Below are 27,020 nucleotides of genomic sequence, written 5' to 3'. Positions count from 1 at the left end.
GAACTCAACAGATTTTTTGGACAGAGGATATGGAGATCAGATGTGAAAATGGTTGAGAGACAGGATCACCCATGACCAATATTATTATAGTTTAGAAGAATAAGATGCGATCTCATTGAAACACACAAGATCCAGATACAAATTGACAGAATACACCCAAGAGGCTACAGGCCCACCCAGGGTTATGAATGCCTAACTTATGAAACACCCCATACATATGGGCGAGCGTTTGGAAGACCGGCGGGATAGATTTGCTGGCTGGCGCGAGGCTGCAGGCACCTTCTGCCAAATGGGAACGAGGCATTTCCGCGTGCCTTTTATCCGCAACCTTCTCCCTCCACTCAAGCACAACAATTGGGGGCTGGATCAGGCTGAACAGATCTGGGAGCACTGCGCAGACCGACTCACATCGAGTTGGTGAGGTCGGCTGGCGGCTGCTCTTCCCGCACGTGCTCACTCTCCCATCACAGCCATTTCTGTGATGCTCTCCCACACACAGATTTTGTTCATTTCTGACTTATGAAAAAAATGAGTTGTAAACATCTCTCAGGAAGGAAACTCTGGAGACTGCCAGTATGCCTCCACTGTGGAATATCTCAGGAATAATTTACTATTAGTCACTGCTTTCTGCCTTTTAGCCAATTTCCTAGCTATACTGCCAATGATCCTTTAACTCCATGAGTCTCAATTTTACTTATTTCTTCTGAAAGTCCACGTAGAGGGTATCTACTACTTTCCCTTCGTCAACCTTTCCTATTACCTCATCAAAGAAATTAAATCAAGTTTGTCATACACCTTCAAAAGAAATGTGCTGGCTCTCTTTAATCAACCTAACCTCTTCCACATGCATTTTAATATTTTCAGTAATTATCATTTAAAGCTTCCACAACCAACGTTTAACTGATCAGCCTACAGCTGCCCAATATGTCCTTACAGACATTTTTGAAAAAAGTTGCTGCATTTGTCATTTTCCACTGCTTCCCTTGTATCTAGGAAAGGTTGGAAAATTATGGTGACTGGCTGATTTGTTGAAGGTAAACTTTCCTGCAATCTTTCCCAATCTCAGCAACTAAATATCTCAGCTTGTCCTGGTACCTTTCTAATGCCTCATTATTTTCCTCTCCATGTATTATCTCAAATTTCACCCTTCTACTGAGATTTTGACAGCATCCCCTTCCTTGGTAAAGACCATACAAAGTCATCATTCAGTATTCCAGTTATACCTTCTGCCACAACGAAATGGATTACCTTCTTTATCCCCGATTTGCCTAACCCCTCAACTTACGACTTGCTTATTACTTACATGCCAATAGAAGCCTTTGGAATTCCTTTTGAGTTTAACCTGTAACTCATATCCTGTCTCTTTACCCATCTTATTTTCCTTTTTGGGATGACGAAGTTCAGCTATATGTCTAGAATGGAAAAAATGGGGCTGTTCTCCTTGAAACAAAGATTGAGATTTGAAAATGGTGTCCAAAACATGACTGATTTAGAGGAAAGATACATACAATTCAGGGATCAAACAACAGAGATTTGAAATTTTGGGTAAAGTGTACAAGTCAGATACAGTAAAATCTGGAATTCACTGCCTGCGAGGGCGCTGGAAACACATCCATCAAAAGGATTTGGATAAGTACTTGAGAGAGTCACTAGAATTTACCTTGACAGTTGGGGCTTCAACTAGCAATAAATCTGATCAGCTTGTAATAAAGGGATACCATCTGAGCAACAGTATGTTAACAACGTAATAATTATTTTGCAGAGAAATTTAACCCATTTCATAATATTTTTCAAAATGCAATTTTTTCCCTCTTCCTGTTCTGGTGTAAATCTTATTTAGAAGGAAGTTTCTACAGACCCTGGATGTCCTCCAGTATCCTGCTCGTGACTATTACTCATCTGAACCCACTACAGTAATTGTCAGACTAATCAAACATAAAATAAGACAAGTTTCGTACTGTCTTCCAACGTCCACACATTAACTTTTTCTCAGAGTTCAATGGATAACAAGAGAGTGTGACGAATATTTCCACTCTTCAACACAGGGACATCATGTCCAATTACTCCACCATTCAATATGATCTATTAACAAAGCATTACTTTCCTGTACTATCCCATTTACCTGGATTTTCTTACTACACCATTTCTTCCGATACTATTGATCTGGTTCAAATAATTATTATTCCAGGAGTATAGTGTAATTTAAACATAAATATCTAACTATTGTAATGTTAGGAAGACAACAACTTTACCGTCATTATAGATTCAGTGGTCCTCCTGTCAAGGGATTTTGCACGCCGAAGGGGTGGTACAACAGAAGAATGAAAACGTTGCTCTCTGATGGATTCTTTTTTTATTTCCTATATAAGAGAAAAAATACAAATTAGTATGAAATGTAGCTTTAATCTAAATATCTTAATTATTAAAAATAAAACATTAATCTTTGATGCACTAAATAAAAATCAGGAAATGCTGGAAACATTCAGCAAGTCAGACATCATCTGTGGAAAGAGAAACAGAGTTAATGTTTCAGGTTGAAGATCCTTCGTCAGAAATGATATCCTGATGAAAGGTCTTTGACCCAATGTGTTAAGTGCTGAGTGACCTGCTGACTGCTTCCAGTTAGAGCATTTTCATTTGACGTACAAGTTGTTCTGAACATATTGAAACCTAAGAATATAACACTAAGATAACATTCTGCATCCTATAAGAAGTAATTTACATATTCACGTCAGGCTTACTGTCATCTTGAGGGAAAATAGAGAAAGATACCTGATAAGTTATCTGGAAAGCTGAGATGCCGGGCAGAAATGTTAAGCAAGCACTTAGGAATGCATCTCAACCTTCATCTACGTAGATAAGAATAATAATCCAAAGTAAAGAACAAACTGCTGCAAAAACTGATGTAGGACTGAGTCCTGATGCAGGGACTGAACCTGAAACATTGACCATCCCTTTGCCTCCACAGATGCTTCTTGACCCATTGAGTTCTTCCAGCAGTTTATTTTTTATAACTCAAAGTAACCCTGATGAACAGTTAAAAGCAGGTCCAATCTATAAAAATTAGTTCTTATAAAAATGAAACTTACGACCTCTTTAAAGGGCTCCACAGCCATGTGGAACAATATTTAGTGGCAGCTGAATTGCTTGAGAAGCACATTAACAAGCACATGCGATCTTACAAATTTTAGATTATATATTTGCATTAGTTTGACTTACCTACATGCACTGGAATTATAATGAGGGGAAATATGGAAGATCATTATACAAGTATTACATAATCTAGGTTTTAAAACATTCAGGATCAAAAGGTTTAAACACAAGCAGCTTGCTGGACATGTGTAAAAGTATAAACTTTCAGTAATCTGCAGGAAATATTAGATTACAGAATGCAGGCACCAATAAATAAAGTGATAAATTAAATTTTAATATTTTGAAATAAACCCTTAAATAGAATTTAGAAAGCTAAGTGTATGATTTTACTCCACATTAAAAAGGTATTAGTAACATTCCTGAAAAAAGGAATTACAATTAATTTCTTTTAAAAGATTAAAATAAAACTTGAGACATTAATGGATTTGTTGTTAGGTGACAAGTAGTCATTAACAAATTGTGAACTTTGATCAAACAAAATTATTATTAATAATTGCAAGCTACTGTGGCTTGTTAAGTTTGTATTACCTCAATAGTTCAATTATGGGACTTCAACACAAGAGTGCACACTGCATACAAATAAAACAGTAAAACAGGCTTCAAGTGCGACTTTTCATTCCCTTTAAAATATGTGGAGTATTTGATTTCTTAAGTTTTTGACTCTTCTTCCAAAGAAAGAAAAGCAATATCAAAGAAACGAGTATGATCAAATAATGTTTCTCATAAGGAAATCCTGTTACTGAAATAAGCACTTCATGTCTTCAACTAGTTAATGGAAGGATCACAAATTTTCCTCCACCACTGCATTAGTCTTCCAGCGCAATAGAAAGCAACTCTGTCCAATGGTGGATTTTGTTGCTGAGCACATCAATGTTACATCTCAAAGATTGGTACAAACTTAAATTTTGTTTCACCCTGAAGTGGAAACTGAAATAGAAATCTAACTCAGGAACTGCCAAGTTTGTACCAGTGGTCAGTTATTAATAAATATTACAGTACCTCCATCAGCAGGAGCATAGTGATTAAAGTACTGGACAAGTAAAACAGAGGCTTGGACTGAAGAACAAATCTCACCAAGGAAGGTGCGGAAATTTAAATTAAGTCAGAGAAACAAAAAACTTTGTTTTTGTTGCACTACATCTCAGAAATATTAATTTGCCCTGCCCTGTCCCCATTCTTTAATTTAATTATGAACACTGAATAACAACCAATTGTTTTTAAAATTGGCTCACTGCTTCTAAATCTATCCTGCCACCCAAACCCATGCATCAACCGACGGAGGCCCACCCCTTACTTTGAAAACCTAGGAATTAAATAGCTTGGATCATTTTTTTTTAAATAAAGGCTAGTGGAAATAACTGCAACTATTAAATTATCCAGCTATCATGAAAACCCAACAGCATTCTTACAGCTATGAGGAAGAAAGATAAATGGTATTTTTTTAATTCAGTAAGAATTTACTTACTTAAAAGTTTATTGCCTGGAAATTCCAGTGCACAAAGAGCACACTGGGATTCTTTTTTATTAAAACATCTGCACATAGTTGCCTGCTCCTAATTGCCCTTGGATAGCTGTTGGTGTGCCAAGGTCTTGAACTGCTGTGGTCCTTCTGGTAAAGGTACTCTTCATAGGGAGTTCCAAGATAGAGACCTAACAATGATGACAAGTCAGGATGCTGTGCGACTTGTAAGGTAACCTACAGGTGGTGGTGTTCCCATGCACCTGTTGCCCTCGCCCTTCTTGATGGCAGAGATCAAAGGTTTGGGATTTGCTGTCAATGTAGCACAGATGAGTAACTGAAGTGAATTTTGCAGTAGCTACAGCATGCACCATCCATGTGCTAGCGATGTGCAGGTTATTTAGGGTGGATAGGATAAGAATCATGCAGATTGCTTTTTCTTGGACAGTGATGATCTTCCTGAGAATTCTTGGAGCTGGACTCAGCCAGACAAGTGGAGAGAATTCTATCACGCTCCTGATTTGTGCCTTGCAGATGGTGAAAAGGCCTTGGGGCATCAGACAGTGAGTCACTTGCCACACAATTTCCAGTGTCAGACCTTTTCTTGTAGCCATACTATTTATATAGCTAGTCTTGTTGAGTACTTGTTCAATGTTGACTCCTCCCCAGGATGCTTATGGTTGGAGGCAGGTGAGTTAACATCTCTGAACGTCAAGGGCATATGGTTAGGCTTGCCTGTTGGTGATGGTCACTGCCTGGCATTTTGTAGCATGAATGCTGCTGGCCAATTATCAGCCCATACCTGAATGTTATCTGGTCTTAATGCATGCAGGCATTTAATGAGTTGCATAATGTTCAGTTCCATTTGCAATTATCAGCAAACATCCTCACTTTTGACCATATGATAGAAATAAGGTCTTTGATGAAGCAGCTGAAAACGCTGAGCAGGGGACACTGTCCTGAGGAACTCCCGCTGTAATGTCCTAGGGCTGGGGTGATTGATCTCCAACAATTTCCAACATCTTCCTTTGTGCAAAATATGACTTTAAATATTTTCCCCGTAATGCCCAAATGATGTCAGTTTTACTAGATCTCCTTGATGGTATAATTGGTCAAATGATGCCTTGATGTCAAGGACATTCACTCTCTATACCTCACTCTGGAGTTCACTCTTTGATCTGTGTGTGGACCAAGGCTGTGATGAGGTCTGGAACTAAGAGTTCCCGGTGAAACCCAAATTAAACATTAGTGCACAAGTTCCTGGTGAATAAGTGTTGCTGGACAGTGCCTTCCATCAGTTTGCTGATGGCTGAAATTAGACTGATTGGACAGCAATTAGCCAGATTAGATTTGTCCTGCTTTTAGTGGACAGAGCATAGCTGGGCAGTTTTCCACATTGTTGCATAGATGCCAGTGTGCAACTTACTGAAGCAGTTTGGCAAGAGATAGTTTTGGAGATCACATATTCAGTACTACAGCTGGATGTCATCTGGTTCCGTATCCCATGCTATGCCAGTGCTCTCAGCTGTTTCTTGATTTCACATAGAGTGAATCAAATTGGCTGAAGACTGGTTTCTGTGATGGTGAGGATTACAGGAAGAAGCCAAGATGGATCATTTATTCACAACTTGGACTGAAGAATACAAACGATTCAGCTTTGTCTTTGGCACTCATATACTGGGGCCCACCTTCATTGAGACTGTGGTAAATCTTGGAACCAACTCATTCCATTAATCATTCAGCTGTCCACTGCTATTCATGACAATATCAAATAGGACTACAGAACTTTAATCTGATCTGTTGAAATGGTGTATACATAGTCCAATAACAACAAAGGCCTTGGTTGCGGGAAATCGAGCATTGTATTTTCACACTGAAAAATTTGTCACCTAGTCCTCCTCTCCTCAAGCCAGGTTTGGGAGGTCAGCTATAGACCTATTTGAAGGATGGAGTGCAGTGAAGAGGCAGCTCATGGGGGCACTTTGCACAGTGCAACAAGGATCAGGAATGGAAGAAGGCATTCTATAGCAGGGATTGGGAAGGGCAGGAGGCAAAGAAGCAATTTGCTCCAGCATTAAGGAGTCGGGGTGGGATTCAGATCAGAAGGTTCAAGGGGTTTATTTTGTGGAGTGGTGTTGGGTGTGATGTTTGAAGGAGTATGGAAATAAGCCTAAAGATGCTTAAATTCAGGTGCCTTCACTTTGGTATTATTCAGGACAAAGCAATTTGCTTAACTGGCACCTCAGCCACCTTGAAACATTCGTTCTCTCCACCTTCCATGCATCATAGCTGCAGGGCACATCATTTATAAAATTCACTGCAACCACTTAAGAATTCTTTGATAGCATTTCAGAAATCTGTACCTTTTACCACATAGGAAGACGAGGATAAAAGGGACATGGAAATGCCGTCACCTGTGAGTTCCCTCTGTCACAAACCATCCTGTCTTAGAAAGATATTACTGTTCCTTCATTGTTAGTGGGTCAAAATCCAGGAATCTCTTGCCCAACTACACTTTAGAAGTAGCTTCTCTGCAAAGATTGTAGCAGTTCAAGAAGATGGGCCACCACCACTTTTTGAGCTGTCAGGTGGTTGATTGCTTTAGTTAATGGACATGGGATTAATAAACCTGATAGGCTCTTATGGGAATTTGGTGATTCCATGGTAACAAATACAGATATCAATTTTTAATTCTATTTTATTATTTGATACAAGATCCTCAGCTGCCCAGGTAGATAGTGTCCTCCCATCAATGGACCATTTGGCATATCCCCTTTGATCCTCACCAATTTTTATAGATGCACAATACAAAGCATCCTATCCAGATGCATCATGGCTTGGTATGGCAACTGCTCTGCCTGTGACCGCAAGGAACTGCAGAGAGTTATAGAAAAAGCTCAGCACATCATGGAAACCAGCCTCCCTTCCATGGACTCTGTTTACATTTTGCTGCCTCGGTAAAGCAACCAACATAATCAAAAATCTCACCCACCCCTGTCATTCTCTCTTTTCCCCCTTCCCATTGGGCAGAAGATACAAAAGCCTGAAAGCACATACCACCAGGCTCAAGGACAGCTTCTATCCCACTGTTATAAAACGATTGAACGGTCCCCTAGTATGCTTCAAATAACTTTTGTTTGCTATGCTTGTATGTGAACGTGAGAAGTGTGATAAATAACCTTGGTGGAGCACATGTATAGAGGATATGCACTTTCCCCCTCTCATAAGTGAGAGGGAGAAAGTTCAAAGGTGGGTGCCTGGAATGCACTGCCAGGGGTGGTGGTGGAGGCAGATACGATACAGGCGTTTAAGAAACTCTTAGATAGGCACCTGAATGTGCAGAGAATGTAGGGATATGGATTACGCGCAGGCAGAAAGGATTAGGGTGTCATTAGCTTAATTAGTTTGGCACAACATCATGGGCCGAAGGGCCAATTCTTGTGGTGTACATTTCTACGTTCCACAGACCAGAGTGAAAAAATGATGTGGCGGCGAGAACAGAAAATTGGCTCAAAAATTTCCAGGGTTATATATTAAATAGGAAAAAGGAACCAAATAAAGGAAGAAAGGAAGCAGGTGTTGATTAAAGAGAATATTAGAGTGCTGCAGAAAGAGAATGTATTTGGTTAGATCGAAGAAATGGTAGAGGGAACATCTGCTGGATGTATTCTGTAGGTTACCAATAATTGGGAAATATTGAGGAGAAAACATGCAGGGAAATTACAAACTGCAAAAACTATTGGGATTTCACTGGACTGGTAATGCTTTTAAAAAGAACACAAGAAAATAGGAGCAGGCCACCTGGCCTCTCCAGCCTCCCCACCATTCAATATTGTCCTTCCCAGGCCTCATCTCCTTTTCTATGCCAGTCTCCCATACCACTCAGTTCTCTGATCTTACAAAACAAAAATCTACTTCTTCTTAACAAACCTCCCAGTGATTTAGCCTCTATAACCCACTAGGACAGAGAATGCCAGAGATTCTCCACTCTACGTGAGAAAAAATTTCAAATACCTGTAACTGACCCACTCCTTACCTTGTAACCAGGTGCCTTCATTGGATGCTCGCACCAGTCGAAATATCTCACATATACCCTGTCATGACCCCCAAGGATCTTGCATGTTTCAGTAAGATCATCCCTCATTCTTCTAAGTTACAAAGAATACAGATCCAACTTCTTTAACTTTTTGTGAGAAGCCAACCCTCTCTTCCTGAGAATTAGCCTAGGAAATCTTTCTTGGACATTTCCCAAAATTTACACAGTACTCCAAGTGCAGCCTCAGCAATGTTCTGTGCAATTGTAACAATATTTCTCCATTTCAAAACTTCAATCCCCTTGCAATAAAAGTCAATAGGCCATTTGCCTTCCGAACTACATGCTGCACCTGCATCCATCTTTTTGTGATTTAAGCATCTAGATCCCTTTGCATTCCAATCATTTGCAATCTCTCTCCAATTAGATAACACTCTGCCTTTTGATTCCTCTTATGAAGGTGCATGAACCTCACACTTTCCCACAGTAAACTCCATTTCCCAAATTTTCTCCCAATTACACAACGTATCTATATCCCGTCACATTGTCCAAGTATCCTCAATGCAGAAAGCCTTTCCACCTATTGTATTGAAACTTGAATAACTTGCACTTCATCCCCCCCTCCAAGTCATTAATATAGATGGCAAATAATTGAAGGCCAAAAACTGATCCTTGAAATACTCCGCCAGTTATGTCCTTCCAGCCTGCAAAAGACTCACTTATTCCAGCTCTCTGCCTTCTATGTGATAACTAGTCTTCAATCTATGCTAACACTATTCCCCTCATGCTGCGAGCTCCATATGGACAGAGAAACGTTTCTAAAACTAGTTCAGGATAATTTTTAGGGCTGTTTCTGGTGATTGAGGTGGGTCAAATACCAGAGTTTTGGTAGAGTCCACTTAGAAAAAGAGTAAATAAAAGTAAATATAATTAATTGAAGGAAGACTATTTTCAACTGGATGAAAGTGAATCTGGCCCAGTTAAATTGTATCAAGAAGTTGACAGGCGAAACTGTAACAGGGCTGTTTTTAAGGAATAATTGAGAGACATTCCCATGAGGGGCAAAAGGAAGAATAAATCCTGACAAAAGAAATAGAGGTAGATAAAGCTTCAAAAAAAAAGGCTGCTTATGACAACGGAAGTCCGCAAATTACAGATGCTGAAATTCTGAAACCAAAAATGCTGTTAATCCTCAGTAGGTCAGGCAACATCTGTGGAAAGAGAAACAGACACTTTATTAGAAACTGAGAAAGAGAGAAAACAAGTTAGTTTTAAGCTGCAGAGAGGGTGGGGAAGGATGGATTGGACGAAGGGAATATTCTGAGAGAGTGAAGCCATGATAAGCTGTAACTGAAGTTGATTATGTTAAACAAGAGCAGTTAGAGTGAACTAAATCAAACAAAGAAACTTAAAAGCTGTGAGATGTAGGCAGTTAGAGAAAAAAATGTAGGAATGTAAAACCTGTGAAATACAGAGTAGGGAATGCTAAACACATCAAGCCATGTTCATAGATCTGAGCCAGTATTACAGATGAATGGCCTACAGTAGAGCTGGCAGGTTCTGATACAAATAGAGAAAGCAAGTTACAAGAGGCTGTTGAATTCAATATTGCATCTGGAAGGCTACAATGTAACTAGATAGAAGACAGGGTGCTGTTCCTCAAGTTTGCGTAGGGGATTGTTGCAACAATGCCAAAGGCCACAGACAGGTAAGTCAGAGTGGGAGTGAATGGAGAATTGAACAGGAAGTGCTAAATCAGCACTGTGGAATGAATGTTGGGATTCCATAAAGCAGCCACCCAATCTGCATTTGGTGTCTTCAATGCAGAGAGAACCACACTGTGTGCACCAAATGCGGTATACTAGAAAGGAAAAAGTGCAGATGAATCACTGCTTCACCTGGAAGGACTGTCTGAGTCTCTGGATGATGGGATGGAAGTAAAAGGACTGGTGTTGCAATTGGAACATCCCTATCAGAATGCAAAGGGGAGGGGGGGGGGGGGGGGGATGGTGGTGGAACCTTGTTGAAGGTGATGGAAATGTGAAGGATGAATCGTAGAATGCGGAGGCTGGTGGGGTACAAAGTGAGAACCGTGAAGCTCAGTTCTTGCCCTGTCCAGGGGGAGAGTGGGTGAGTGCAGAAGTGCTGGAAGTAGATGAGATGCAGTTAAGTGCTATGTCAACTATTGTAGTGGGGAAGCCATGGTTCAGGAAGGAGGAAGCTGTATCAGATGCATCTCTGTGGAAAGTGTCGTGATTGCAGCAAATGCAATGAAAGTGGAGGAACTGGGAGAATGGAATGGTGTGCTTACAGGAGGCAGGATGGGAGGAAATATAGCTGAGATGGTTTTGGGGTCCTGTGGGTTTGTAATGGATAGAAACAGATCCGAAAGAGAAAGGTAGAGTCAAAGATGGACCACATACATGTATGAAAAATGTTGGATTTAAGTATCAACAAGAACCAGGCTGATTAGAAAAGAGTGAGAAGGGAAATCATAATTAAAATGCAAGACAAAGAGCATAAGAGAAAATATTAGCTGCCGACATTAATGGGAATCTAAAACTATTCTATAGACGTATAAATCGAAATACATGAAGAAGTGGGGCCCATTAAGGACAAAAATGAGAATGTGCATATAGATACTGTGGGCACTGTTAATGTATTAAATTAATATTTTGCAGCTGTCTTCTCCAGGGAAGAGGGTGCTTCCAAAGTAATAGTGAGGGAGGAGACAGCTGAGACACTAAACACATTTTCAGAACTGATAGCATGGAGGTATTAGAAAAGTTGGCTGAATTTAACACAGGAGTGGATGGGATGCATCCAAAGATTTTAAATGGAAAAAAAGGGAGGAAATTGCAGGGTCACTGGCCATTATGTTTCAATGCTCTTTGAACACAGGGATGGTGCCAGAGAACTGGAGAGCAGCACATGTTATTCCCTTGTTCAAAACAGGGTGGAAGATATGCAACTGCCAGTCAGTTAGTTTAATTTCAGTAGTGGAAAAGCTTTTAGAAATATTGACAAGATTAATAGTCTCCTGGAGGAAAGGGGATTAATTAAAGCAAGGCAGCACGATTTGTTTTAAAAAGAGGGAAATTGTATTTAATCAATTTGATAGATTTTTATGATGGGTAACAGACAGCATTAATGAGGGTGATGCATTTCAAGTGATGTACATGAACTTCCAAGAGGCTTTCGATAAGGTGCCACATACACGCAAAGTTGAAGTATCTGGCATAAGAGGGACATCAGTAATATAGAGGCACAGCTGGCTACGTGATGGCCAATACAGGATCATGGTGAATGGTCCTTCATCAAATTAATGGAAGGTTAATGGTTGTGTTCCCAATATCAGTTTTGGGGCTATTGCTTTTTATGACTTAGCCTTGGGACTGCAAGCCACAACTTTCAAATTTGAAGGTGACAAAAAAACCTTGGCATTATTCTAAACTGCTAAGAGAATAGTGATAGATTGCAGCAGGATGTAAACAGGCTGGCAGAATGGGCAGATGCATAGCCATTTAAGTTTAATGCTGTAAAATGAGAGGTGGTGTGTTTTGGCAGGAAGAATGAAAAGCAATGTAGAATAAAGTGTGCTGTTCTAAAAGGGCTGCAGGAGCAAAGGAACTCGAGTTAGGTGTGCCTAAGTGATTGAAAGTGGCAGGGCAGTTTTAGACAGAGGTTAATAAGGCAAACACAATCAATAGAGGGATAGGATACAAAAATAGGCAAGTTATGCTAAACCTTTATAAAACACTGGTTCCATCTCAAATAGAGTAGTTTGTTTAATTCAGGTCGCCACAGGAAGGATGTGAAGGTATTAGAGGGGGCTCAGAAAAGAGTTACAAGAATGATTTCTGGGAGGAGGGGGAGTACATTTATAACAATAGATTAGAGAGATCAGCAGAGCTTTCTTTAGAGAAGGCTGAAGAGAGATTTGATAAAATGATGGGGTCTGGATGGAGCAGATAGTGCGAGGCTGTTCTCTTCAGTGGAGGAGTTGAGTACTAAAATTCACATGTGTAAAATAAAGAAGAGAATTGAGTGACATAAAGACAAACTTCCATGCAGCATGGGGTTGGAATCTGGAATGCATTGGTCGCAGATGTGGTGAAGGTAGATTCTACTGTGGCCTTCAAAAGAGTGAAAAAAAATTGCAACGCCACAGAGAAAGGGCAGGTGGGTGGAACTGAAAAGTGGCTCTGGCAGAGAATTGATGCAGACATAATGGGTTGAGTAGCCTCCTCCCATACTATAACCATTATAACTACAAAAAATCCTTTAACTGTTACTTTGAATGAACTTAATTTCACTGTCCTTCATTTGATTTAAACAGGGATACGAAAGTATTATCTTATGTGTTTACCATTATTTCAACCGTGAGTTGAGAGTTTGTATATAACTCAGCAGGGAAAAATAAATAGCATGTGAATGAAATACAGATGCATTGAACCCCAGGGCTAGAAACAATGTCCTATGATTTGATGTTTTGTGATCAAAAAAAGACTATGTTCACAGTTAAACAGTCTAATTTTTGGCCAAGGTTATTTACAGCAAAATATTACTGCAAAACAGATCTTTCATAACTCCACTGCAATTTCTTAATGTCCTTAATGTGTTTTTTTTGACTGGAAGGAAGCATACAGTCTATATATTTTTAGATATGTGCAACTACAACAATGGCCTTCTGCTACAAAACTGAAAAACCACAAAATCATTCAGTATACAGCATAGGAGCATAGCCATTCAGCTCATCATGATAATACTAGGTTTTTGACAGAGCAATACAATTAATCTCATTTCCCCTGCTCTTTTCCCACACCCCGATACATCTTCCTTTCCAGTACTTATTAAATGTGCCACTAAATGTCAATCATGAATCTGCTTCTAAAATCCTTTCTAAGGTCACGCAGTCCAGGTCACAATTGGCTGACATTTCCTTGTCACCTCCTATTCCTTCCTCTATCACCCTAAATTTCTTGCCACTGGTTATTGAAAATAGGGCTAAAGTAATTTTTATCAAATATGCATTTTCCCAGCTGCAAAAATAACAATGCTTCACAGGGAGTGTCAAGTCCAGGCTTCCAAATGCAATTTTATGTAACATGACTTTTTTTTTTACAATGATAGCCTGTGTTGCATGTAGCTTGCAAATATATCACTGTATTACTTATTCTACAGCTAACGCCTCAGTTTTGATGAGCCTTAAGTTGATTAAGAAAGCTATCACACAAATGCTTACCATAAGCAACTAAGTGCCTTTTCTCTAGTATTATAACTGAGCCATTAATTTGCATGAAGTTCTTAGAAATGGTGCAAAAGAAGTTTACCAGAATGAATCCGGGATGGGAGATTTGAGTTACGTGGATAGACTAGACTTCATTTCCGTATTAGTTTAACTGTATGGTTTTTGAGAGAGAACAGGGCACGGGAGCGGGTGGGGGGGAATTAAAAAGATAGAGAGAGATGAGCAGAGATAGAGGGGGACTGGAATAAGGAAGGACATTGTATGTGAGAGAGTGCAAGAGCAAGGGCAAGAGCAAAGAAAAAAGGGCCTCCATCTCATCCATATTTGGAAAACAATTTTTTTCTACCCTTCCACTCTACACTTGTGCCAGCCTAATTCAACCCAGCAATGTCATAACACCACATCAAGGATTAATTTGAATTTTTTTTGAGGGTATGAAACAAACAAAATCAATAAGTTAACCAATTTTCTTTTGAATAAGTCAATGAGGAAGAAAATTTGGCAAAGTTTGAGTTTTCAATCTGATAGTCATTTTTACATGGCTGGCAAAAAAAATTATTGCCTTTATTATAATAGGCATACAAAGATCACTTGTACATTTGTAAATGGCTTCATAGTACAACTTACGTCTCTTCGTTGGATTTGTCTAGTTTCACTTCTTCCTGATCGTGATTCGCTGTGAGCAGTTGCATCAGTTTCCATTCGATCAGCATCCAGTTCCAGAGCTTCAAATTTCTCTATTACAGTGGAACGCCTGTACAAACAGATTTTAAAAGATAAGTTAAATTTCAAAAGTGCCTCCAATAGCACTCCCTTTGTTCTGCCTATGACCCTATCACCCCCATCCATGCAACATAAAATGTGCCTGCCCACCTTGAAAATTTTCCTAACTTTGATTAAAAACTGACAGATCATCTATTCTCTCTCTAAAGATGGTGCACGACGTGTGGGGAAATTACTTAAATCTTCTGTTTTAATTAGGTATTTATGTTGTATGAAATATTGATCAGGAAACATCTATTGGAAGAGCTCCCTAAACACAAAATAAAATTCTTTGGAAACTTTTATATTCATTACAAATTGACAAGCAGTATTTACAATAATACAATGCTTACTCAGAACAATAGCAAACATTCTTCACTGCCAGAGGTTGAGGATGGCCAAGAACATAGACATATGTAGATACAGCATGGTGGGCACGGGAAAATGGAGAAAGGGAGGGGCGGTGAGCAGGGGGAGAGGGGTGGGGGGCAGGCAGGGGAGAGGGAAGCAAGTTGGGTGAGTGTTAGAGAGAAGGGGGTTGGGGTGGGAAGAGTAGTAGAGAGAGTTGAACTTTGAGGCATAGAATAGGTGGGAAGTGTGATGAGTTCCTAAACAGACAGAGATCATATGGCTTGTTCTGTCCCACCTTCTTGTGCTCTTAACAAAATTACTTTCATTTCTGTAATCAATCAGAAATGGATGATTAACTTAATGTTAGGTGTTGCTTTGCAGTCAATATATTGTGGAATATTACTATTTGACTGAGATGCTGCATCTTGGTTACAATTCCATATTTAATCAATCTTGCACCATATTTTCCTAACAGTCTCTCCTAAATCCTAGGGAAAATTGTGACCTCTGGGCAGACACATATCCATTTTGTTTGACAGAAGTCCAACAAATGTCATATGTCCCATTTTCATATTCTTTTCCACTGCAAGTCAGCATTTGCACGTAACCACACTAAAGCAGACAGCCATTAAAATAGCATGGAAACTACTTCCCAACCCTCTTAAGGAAACCAAAATTCTGCAATGTTTTTATCAGACTACTGCTGCACCCCTCTGCAAAAAAAAAGGGATCTATGAGCACACAGAATCTCAGAAACTGAAAACTACTGTTGGCTATTCTGCAAAATTGTCAATTTTAACTAAAACTCCCAAAACATGAAGTGCATTAACTGGGTAAAGGCTGTACTTGGTATGGATACTCTATGCAGTTGTCTTTTAAAACAAATACCAGTGAAATCTTGATGTCAAAAAATAATAGTGGTAACAATGTTGTAAACATGGACTTGAGTACAGCATTTAATAAGGTCCCACATGGTAGACTATTCCAGAAGATTAAGTCACATGCGATCCACGGTGAGTTGGAAAATTGGATCCAAAATTGGCTTGGTCACAGAAGACAGAGGGTAGTGGTAGAGGGGTGCTTTTTTGACTGGAGGTTTACAACAGTGGTGTTCCACAAAGATCAGTGCTGGGACCTCTTGTTTGTAATATACATTAATGATATGGATGAAAACGTAGGTGGTCTGATTAGTAAATTTACAGATCACACAAAAATTGGTGGTTGCAGATAGTGAGGAAGGGATGCAGCAGGTTGTAGACTGGTTGGAAATTCGGGCAGAGACATGCAGATAGAGTTTAATCTGGACAAGTGTTAGATGTTGGGAGGTCAAACGTAAGGGGAAAGTATACAATAAATGGCAGGACCCTTAGGTCCTGGTCGAAAGCTACAAGGAACAGTCTTTCAGCCTTTGATGGAATTGACATCAATGATATACGAGAAAACTACAGTATGTCCAGGTTTGCTAATAATACACTGCTTGCCAGGAAAGTAAATTATGAGGAGTAGTCAAAGATTAACTGAGTGATTTGACAAGTAGATAGTCTGTTAGTTTTGTCTCTGATTACAGTTTCAGATTGTTTTCCGACCACAAAGGTTGAACTGTCTGGTGTGTGATTGCTAGTTTTATCCTTACACACTTTTTTTGGACAAATGGTAACACTTGCAATTTTATAGCCCCTCAGGCACAACCCTCTTATCTACAACTGTTTGAAAGAATATGGCCAATACCTGTGGAATTTCCACCCTTCCTTCCCTCAGCAAACTAAGATGCATCCCACCTGGCCTGGGTGATGGGCGATTTATCCTTTTTGCACCACAGCTTGCTTTTATAATTCCTTATGTTTCGTCTGTTCAGCATTTTCTCTACATGTTCCATGTGGTGGGACTCCAACAACATCCTTCACAAAATATCCATTTAGAAACATGGTCATGCATCCTGCCTCCATGACTAGATCTTTTCAGATCATGATCAACTTCAGCATCTGCAGATTTTTTTTTTGTTTTATGACAGCTTTATTCTTGCCATCTGTTTACCATTTCCATGCCTGTATAAGATTTTTGGATTCCCTTCTATGTTTGCCTCTAGTTTTTTTTCCCCCTCATACTTGTTCACCCCCTTTATTAAATAAAATCACACAAGTATAATCAGTTTAGTTCTCACTTGTGTTATTGACCTGACACTTGTCATCTGCTTTAAAAAAACTTCACTAATACAGCACGGTAACAGGCCCTTCCGGCTCAACGAGCCCGCGCTGCCCAATTACACCCATGTTAACCTCCTAACCCGTACATCTTTGGAATGGAGGAGGAAACTGGAACACCTAGAGGAAACCCATGCAGTCACGGGGAGAACGTACAAACTCCTTATAGACCTCGGCGGGAATTGAACCCCGATCGCTGGCGCTGTTATAGCTTTACGCTAACTGCTCTGCCTTCCTGCTTCATCTTATTTGCCCTTTCTGCCTTTGGTCATCCGAGGAACTTTGGCTTTACATGCTCTAACTTTGTCCTTCATGAGAATATACCCAAATTGTAACTGAACCATTTTCTCCTTAAAAAGCCACTCACTAATTACAGTTTTGCCTGTTATTCCTTTAATCTAATTCACCTGGGCTGGATCCATTGAAACCAGCCCGTCTCCAGTTGATGCTCATTAAAGTATTGTACGGAGAGATACTTTGCTGGGAACCTGTTGTGAACACCGGCCTTCCCCATAGCTGCATACTTCTGTACCAGGAACATGGCACGAGTCCCTACGTGTTTGAAAATGTGTGCGTAGGAGGGAGAATGAGGCTAATGGGAGGGGGTGGTATTGGTTGATAAATGGAATACAGCACGTGGGGGTTAACATCTTTACAGCTGTGATCTGCAGTGCTGAAGCTTGTGTTATCTTCGCAGTGCCAAGGAGAACAGGGAGATGCAGTTGTTCTGGTCCGCACAGGAGCCAACAACATAAATGAAGTTAATTATTAAGTTCTGTTAGGGAGTCCAGAAAGGTGGGGTACAAATTAAGCCACGGAATTTCAATAGGAAATGACTCTAATTACCCAAATTGTGTGTAAATCTCTCCAGGAAGAAAGAGATGAGATGTTTTAATACCACACCGGAGTTTCAATTCAAGGGCCACTGCAAGTGTACAAGGAAAATGAATCTATTCTCTCCAATAAAAGATAATCTCATTGAAATGTACAAATTTCTTAAGAGGGCTTAACAAAATACGTCATAAAAGAGTGTATTTTTTCAGGTTTGGATAGTCTGAAGCTAGTGGTCATAGTCTCAGATTAGGGGGTTAAAAAGTAATTTAGGACTGAAATAAAAATATTTTTTTGCCTCCAACTCAAAAGTCTTTTGGAATTCTTTATCCCAGAAGGCTATGAATTCTTCCCAATGATACATTCAAGCCTGAGATCAAAAGATATTTTGCCAATAAACAAATTAAGGGATACTGGCTGAGGGAAATTGGGAAAGAGGTTTAATGCAGAAATGGAGACACAAGAGACTGCAGATGCTGGAAATCTGGAGCAACATACAAAGGAATTGGAGGAACTCAGCAGGTAAGGCAGCATCAATGGGGGGAATGGACAGTTGATGTTTTAGGTCGAGACCTTTCAACAATCCTAGAAAGAAAGAGGGCAGGCAGCCAGTATGAAAAGGTTTGGGGAAGAGGTGAAGCAAGAGCTGACGGGTGATATGGATCCAGGTGAGGGGGAGTGATAGGCTGGTGAGGGAGGGTGGAGAGTGGGAATGATGCAAGAAGCTGGGAGGTGATAGGTGAAAGTGACAAAGTGCTGAACAAGGAATCTAATAGGAGAGGACAGTGAACCATGAAATAAAGGGAAGGAGGTGGAGGGGAACCAGTGCAAGGAACGTGTGCGTGATAGGCAGATAGAGGGTGGGGGAGGGGAAAGAGACAGGGTAATGGAGACCAGTGGGATCAGGAAAAAAAAGAGGGAAGGGACAGAGGGCAGTGGTTACTGGAAGTTAGAGAAATCAATGTTCATGTCATCATGTTGGAGACTACCAAGGTAGAACACTAAGCGCTGTTCCTCTAATCTGTGTCTGGTCTCAAGTCGGCAGTGGAGGCAATGGACAGACATGTCGGTGTGGAAATGGGAAGTGGAATTAAAATGGCTGGTCACTAGGAGAACCCGGCTGATACAACAGACGAAGCAAAGGTGCTCGACGAAGCAGCCCCCCAATCTGCGTTGAGTTTCACCTATGTAGAGGAGGCCACACTGGGAGCATGGGATGCAATAAATAACACCAATGGATTCACGTGTGAAGGACTGCCTCACCTGGAAGTACTGTTTAGGGCTGTAGAAGTTCTTAATAACTGGTGGGACATGCTTGGCGAACCACTTGACCGGCCACCAGTCCTCCTCCTAACATCAGTTTATTTGATATGCTGTTTATGGACCATTTATAAATATATAAATATATGTGGAGTTTAAAAGGTCTGACAATGTAATTGTTGGGAACAGAGCTTTTTGGATTGTCTTCTTTTCAAATATAAAAACTGTATAAACACTACTATAATAAGACTCAGGAGAAATCCAAAATAAAGGATATTCCCTTCTTAAATATTGTCACCATTTTGAAAAGTTCCTCCTCTCAGAGCTTGAAATACAAAGAAAATAAATATCCTTGTAAATACTCTGTTTCGGTCAGGCTTGGCAGAACGCGTCCTTGTTGTCTTTGCTGATTGATATTAATAATATGATTTTGTTGGGTTTTGATTATTTTAGTCAGTTCGCATAAAATTATAAAAGTGGTTTTACTTGTCACTAGGTTTGTTTCCCTCAACAAAATTTCTCTTACAACTGTTAGGAGACAGCAATTTGTGATTTATTTCTTCTCCCCTCACCGCCCCCCCCAAAATTTCCCTCTTCTCTCTAAAGCATGGCCTGCAGTAAACCTAAATCAGAGGACAACACAGAATATTAAATGTTTTCCTATAAAAACTTTTAAACTGCACTTTCTACAAAGTTATATTTGACTATATTTCAAACAACTGGCTATTTCTTTTTTTTAAAAAGTACGTCACTCAGATTCGAATGGAACACTTACAATTCATTAGGTATGACTAAGCTCAGTATCCTTAACGCAACCATCTGCAGCTGCTTCATAAATAATTTTCCATTCATTATAGGGTCAGAAGTAGATGTCTGTTGATGATTATATTCCTTAGAAAGTGAATAAGCCAATACCTGCGTGCAGGACGTAAACAACATTCAAGCACGGGCTGACTGAAGGGCAAGTAGCATTTGCTCCACGCAAATGCCAACAATGAGCATTCCCAACCAGAGAGTCTAACCTCTTGATATTCAATGCTATTAACATTGCTTAGTCTCAACCAGCAAGATTCTGTGCAGAAGGCAAGATTTTTTATTTCTATTCCTTCAAGTTCACAGGGCTTATAACATCAGCTAAGCCAAAACCCCACCCCCCCAACCCTAAGATATTTGATTGCCCACTGCAACTATAAACAGCAGTAGAACACAGCCAACAGAACAATACACTTTGAACATTTTTGTAACTTATTGAGCCTTTTGTATCTAAAAATACAGAATCATCTTTGACAAAATATATTTAATGGAAGAACTTTAGAAATTATGTTATAACATATACAATTCTTTTCTGGCTATAGTCATAAAGTCGTACAGCACAGAAAAAGGCCCTTAGGCTCACACTATCCATGCCGACCTTTTTGCCCATTTGTACTAATCCACTTTGATAGTTTAATAATCGATAGGTGAGTCTGAGATCATCTGCCTTCTCAATCTTTTAGAGAACTAAGAACCATCGGTGTGGAACTGGATGACAAATCAAGTAACCTGAAAACCCCAAGTTTAATCCCCATTGCTGGATAGTGAGTGATTTAATTCAACTGATTTATTAATACATGTTGATTCGAACTTAATATTGTTAATTTGAAGTGTATTCCTTTAACTAGTGGGTAGCATCACTAAAGCAGAAGAAATGGAAAGTGCCAATAAACATACATTAATACAATGTCATATTCAACATCAGATTTTTTTTAAGCACAATTATGGACTGGTGCCTGTTAATTCTTAAAATTATATTCAAGGTCATGATCGTCACAGCTTAAAAAAAGTCATGCCCACATCAGAAAACTACACTTTCAGCATGCTGAAGTTGCGCAGACTTGTTTCAGTTTAGCCAAAAACTAATTTCTTTGCAGATGTGTCTTTGTTTGAAACAAGTATGACAACTTGATATTCTCAAAGTTTCAGTTTGGATTGGTTACCCAACAAAGTATTTTTACTTTTAAAATTGTTATCTTTAGATACTCAAGTAGCATTAATTAAGATTCAATCAGAACACCAAACTTGGTTAAGAGAGATCAGGAATAACTTTGAGTGTAGGATACTGAAAAAATATTCACAGATTACTAAAAAAGGCAATGATGCTGGCCTATGACATTTAACACTGGTCATCATTCCTGAACAGTCAGGAATTTTGGTATTGTAAAGCTTTTGGTTTGATTCACATTTAACATAGATGTTATCACAAAAGTAAATTGCTGTTTTTTCAATAAAATATAACTAATGAGAACAAAATACAAATCCCAGCATTAAAGCATTTCCTTTAACTTACTGTAATACTGCACAATACGTAACGGAGTGACATAGAATGCATTTTTGTATTGGAATGGATGTGATTGGAGTGCCGCTATAACAGAAATATTTAGAATTTTCTAGCCTTTTAGAATCCAACATCTAAAAATAAGTGAGCATCATTTATTCAACCATTTTCACTAGTATAGTCCAAGATCACTTTAAATCACTTAAATAACATGTTTCTTTTTTTACTGTGAAGGCTTTACTGAACCTTGAGTTTCCTCAAAGAATTACAGATTTGAATATTTTTTGACCAAACAAGGGGTGGTGTTAAACATTTTCTGAGCCAGTGGGGCGAAAGAATATGGGGAGGAAGGATCATGGAAGTGAGAGAAAGAATGGAAGAAAAATAATAAAAACCAAAACAGGTAATTTTAAAAATTGAGAATTTATTACTTGCAAGTTGCAGTGGGAGGTATGCAAGAAACAAGAACAACTTAGAATATTAAGAAAAAGATAGTAGTGGGGCAATGAGTGGCCTTAAAAACTGAAATCCTAATACTGCAAATGAAAATAAGGAAAAGGCAGACATGTTGAAAGGGTACTTGCCATTAGTATTTATAGTAGAGGAACAGAGTAGGATGTCAAACCAAGAAAAAGGGGCACAGGCTCAAAGTTCACATAAGTAAAACAACAGCATCACTAAAGAGAAATTCCTAGAACCAGATAGCTTCCATTCTAGGGATTTGAAGGAAATAAGTTAGTACATTGCAGATGCCCAAACACTAACCTTCCAAAGTTCTTGTGATTTGGGAATTCTTCAAAACTGAAATACCACAGATGTCAACCAACATGAGATTAAATGGAAATAAAAACAGAAGATGCTGTAAATACTCAACAGATCAAGCTGCATTTATGGGAAGAGAAACAACAATTAATATTTCTGGTCAAAGACCCTTCGTCAAAACTGGGAAGGATGAAGGATCTTTCATCTGAAACTTTAACTTCATTTCTCTTTCCACAAATCCTGCCTGACTTGTTGAGTATTTCCAGCATTTTCTAATCTTATTTTAGATTTCCAGCATCCGCAGAATTTTTAATTTTCATCAAGATGGAAACTAGGGAACTACAAATCTGTAAGTAAAAGATCCAGTGACAGGAAATTACCAAAAAAGAAAAAAAATTATTGTTCATATCTGATGAACTTTTTGAGTAAGTTAACTGGAGGGCAGTGGAATTTCCATGAATATTAAGGATTTCCTGATAAACCCCATCATAAAAAACTGAGTAAGTGTAGATTTAAATGCAAATTACAAAATGGGATATAACAGAAAACAGTGAAAAGGGATAAAGGGCAGGTTCTCTAATTTACAGAAGGTGTACAATAGAGAGTCACATATCCAATGGATAAAAAACAAAACTGCCAATTAATCTGCAACATTAACAGTTTCTCTCTCTACAGATGCTGCCTGACCCGCTAAGTATTTCCAGCATCATTGTTTTTAGCTAGATTTCCATGTTGTCCCATTTTTGTCAAAGTTCTGGCAAAAGGATTTCAATACAGAGGCCATCCACTTTGGACTATAAAGAATATAATAAAGTACTTTCTAAATGATAGAAAGCCAGAAGCAGTGATGGTCTAGAATCTGGGGAGTTCATTACAATTTCAGGATCAATAACAGAAAGAAAATATCAAGAAGGTGAAGGGAATGTGAACCTATACATCTGGAGGACTCAAATACAAGAGTTGGCTGATATGTTACAACTGTACAAAAGGCTTAGGTCACACCTGCAGAGACATGAGCAGTTCTGGGCCCCATTCCTTTGGAAAAATACAAGGGGTATAGAGGGAAAACAGCATAGATTCCCAGTTTGATTCATGAACTATAATGGCTAAACTAGAAGATACTAACAACTAGAGCTGTATTTTCTGGAGTTTAGAATGCCACGGTGTGATATGATTGAAATGTTCAAGATAGTAACTGACAGTGTAGTTTAAAAAATATTTCCATTGGGTGCAGAATGTAGGATTCATGGATATAAAGGTGTGCAAACTGAACAACATTTTTTGAATAGGATCTGATCCAATATATCTTAACTACTTTCAAAGCTATTCAGTTTTAATGTGATACTTCGCTGAAATCTGTTAAATGCTGTGCAAGAAGTCTATAATTTATTTATAAATTTGCCTCCCTTGCATCATATCAAGTAATGATACAGACTGTACAATGCATATGCCAAAGGGGCCAAAATTATTGGCACACTGGTTAATCAATAACAATATTACATGCGTGAACTACTGAACTATTCATAAAAGACCTGCTGATTGCGAACTGTAAATAATAAAAGAAAGATTTCTGCTTCTCCTTCAGTGTTTCTGCAATAATGTTTGCCTTTCAAGTTTTATTGGCCAGTTCCCGGTTCAACTTTCTGCTTTACAGCATCATCTTTCTCTATGGTGCACGGAGAGCAGAAGACTTGAAATATTTCACTCCTTTTGGCCAATCCATTTTTCATTCATTAATAAAGTTAATGTAAAGGTAGATAAAAAAATCCCTAAAATTCTTTACTTAAGGAGAATGAGGGCAAGACTTTAATCCCAGTGGAGGACAAGTTAATAGATCGAGCCAAGCTCAATTTGGCCCACTACATTCACTTGGTTTCCGTATACAACCAAGTTGCCAAGGAATGGCAAATGGAGTTTAATTTAGCAAGTGTAATTTAGCATTTTGGGAAGACAAATGAGGATAGGACTTTCACAGTGAATGGTAGGGCCCTGTGGAGTGTCATAAAATAGAGGGACCTGGTGTACAGGTACATGGTTCCCTGAAGAACTAGAGGGCTTAAGTTTAAGGTGAGAGGGGAGAGATTTAACAGGAACCTAAGGGGCAATTTTTTTCATCCAGAGAGTGGTCAGTACTCTCTGTAGGTACATTAACAACATTTAAAAGGCACTTGGACAGGTACATAGATAGGGAAAGGTTTAGAGGGATATAGGCTAAACGTGGGCAAATGGGACTAGCTTAGATGGGAATCTTGATACACATGGACCAGTTGGGCCAAAGGGCCCATTTCTGTGCTGTACGGCTCTAAGTCTGTACTAATGGGATACGAATGCATTAGTACAATCACGTAGGGCTTCCCTATACCTGAGCCCCTCAAATACATTGCAATCATATTATACTTCAAATGGCAATGTCATCTTGACCTCAGCCAGCTGAATATAGGACCTGCCCCAGAACATCCTGACAACCCTCATCAGGAGGCAAGGACAGAGGCCAAGCCTTGCTCCTATGAAAGTCTGTGAGGATTTGTTAGTTTTTAAATGTATCTGATATTCAGAGATGTTCAAAAACTCAAATTGCTTTATTTTAGATTTAAAAACTTATTAAAATAAAATTTGTTAAACTAGTAACAAAAGAACTTTATAAAAGCAACACAAGTAAGAAAATAAGCAACTAAAATAAAGATACAAAATGTCGAAATACTCGGTTGATCAGCCAGCATCCATGAAGAGAAAATGCCTCTGGACAATGGTCCTTTGTCAGAAATATTATATAAGTCATTATTTCTTTCTTGAACTTCAGGCACTTGCATCTATCAAGATGCTGCTGAACAGTAGTAATTCATAGCCAGCATAATTTGGCCTAATGTTTCAGATCAATGACTTTTCAGACTTGATGGAAGGTTTTTGACCTGAAATGTTAAATGCTTGTCAGGACAGAAGTGACCTGACCTTGAGTATTTCTAACATTTTGTTTTTATTTCAGAGTTCCACCATCTATTATACTCCAACTCCTCTATTTTCTGATCAATTGCAATCTTTTTCCTTCTTTCCTGCAGTTACATTTCCTTCTTACCCATATGAAGCATTTGAAAGAAATGAAAAATACTAAAATCTTTGTGGATTTGTAAAGAACCTCCTTTCTGATTACTCCTGCACTGGACCAGGGAAGATCCAGTACGAGAAAATAAAAAAAGGCTGCTTTCATCATTTTGGCTCAGTTTTTCTCATTCCATTTATATAATCTGGTGTGCTGGTAGGCCATTAATAAACACACAGACAAAGCAGCTTAATGTTCTGGTAACTGCCCCAGTTATTTGGACTCTACCAGAGATTTCTTTTGTTCCAACCATCCCTCGACCAACTTCTCTCCTACCAAAAACTAACTTGTATTGCTCTCTTTCCCAGTACAGACAAAAGCTCCTGGACCTGAAACATTAGATGTTTTTCTTTCCACAAATGCTGCCTGATTTACTGAGTGTTTCCAGCATTTTCTCTTTTTAATCCAATGTGGGAAGTAAGCCTGAGTTAGAGAGCGGACCACTTTAAGGGCCAGATTTTCCAAAGATCCACTAGCAATTCCTACTATAAATTCTGGCACTTAAAGACTTCAAAAATCAGAGATTGTTGGATGGCTGAAGGCCCCTATCTGCAGTTGTCTCCCAAGCCCTTTGCCTGGGTTATCTTGATGTGCTCAAACACTTCCCATAGAGTTCAGCATGAGCTGGCCCTTGCGTTGGCTGATGACACTCAGTACCAGGGAAATAAATCAGTGCAAACAATTCAGAAGTGCATATCTGTGCCTTGTAAAGCACAAGCAAATTTGTGGCTCTCCCAGCCCTCCCAGATCTGGTGAAACTAAAGTGAAATTCAGGGCAGTGACAGCCACCTGCAGTCAGAACCAATTAGTTGGGGCAAACCAGCTGTTTAAAGATTGCACCCAGAAGTATAGTGCATGAAACATTGTGCAACCAAAAAAACCTAGAAGATCTGGCTCCAAATCCTGAACAGTGGAGCTAAATGCCAAGACTGTGCTTCCAGTTGTTCAGTAAAACTCAATTTTCCTTGCTTTTGTATTCCAAGCCCTTCTTGATCTTGCCCCCTCCCTAATTTTTTTTTAAGTTCCTCAATTCTGAATTCACACACTGCCCTGGTTTACAATGTTCCCCTACTGGCAGCTATGCTATTAATCTAGATACTAACTCCCGTGACTTGCCCTAAACCTGTTCATTTCTCCCTCTCTTTAGTCATTCCTTGAAACCTAGCTCTCTTATTAAGCTTATGGTGACCTGTCCAAATAACTCAATGCAGTTTGTATTAAATTTCAACATTCTGAATGGTAATAGGGGGAAATCCAGTGACAAGGCACACACAAGCTTGGGACTTCAAAAGTCACCCACAAAGTTTTACCAAGTAAACAAATCTGGTTGTAACTTCAATTGTATAAAAGGAGAAACTCTGTCTAATCCACAATGAAATAATTTAGTTTCTAATTCCTTTTATTCTAATACCTCCAAGAATGGGATTATTGCTAGAATTGTAACTCCAGCAAATATTACTAAAATGAATTTTTTCCCCAAATTGGGAAACTCAATGTGCCAAATTCAGAAATTGCTTTCTCACTTCAACAACTTGGAACTTCTCCA

At 39.1% G+C, this 27,020-nt stretch overlaps 1 protein-coding gene across 3 annotated transcripts in view; it reads right to left on the bottom strand.

Moving 5' to 3' along the window:
* mprip (myosin phosphatase Rho interacting protein) overlaps positions 1-27,020 on the bottom strand; it is a 269,104-nt gene that overhangs the window by 90,378 nt on the left and 151,706 nt on the right. For all 3 annotated transcript variants that reach the window (XM_052032879.1, XM_052032878.1, XM_052032880.1), the window contains exons 8-9: positions 14,524-14,650; positions 2,253-2,360 (exon numbers count right to left, since the gene is read on the bottom strand). In XM_052032879.1, the coding sequence (XP_051888839.1) occupies positions 2,253-2,360; positions 14,524-14,650 (235 nt within the window). The remainder of the gene's footprint in view (positions 1-2,252; positions 2,361-14,523; positions 14,651-27,020) is intronic.

The sequence above is a fragment of the Pristis pectinata genome, chromosome 18 (assembly GCF_009764475.1).
Source record: "Pristis pectinata isolate sPriPec2 chromosome 18, sPriPec2.1.pri, whole genome shotgun sequence".
Classification (NCBI taxonomy): Eukaryota; Metazoa; Chordata; class Chondrichthyes; order Rhinopristiformes; family Pristidae; genus Pristis; species Pristis pectinata.
This window is presented reverse-complemented; position numbering and strand designations above follow the sequence as displayed.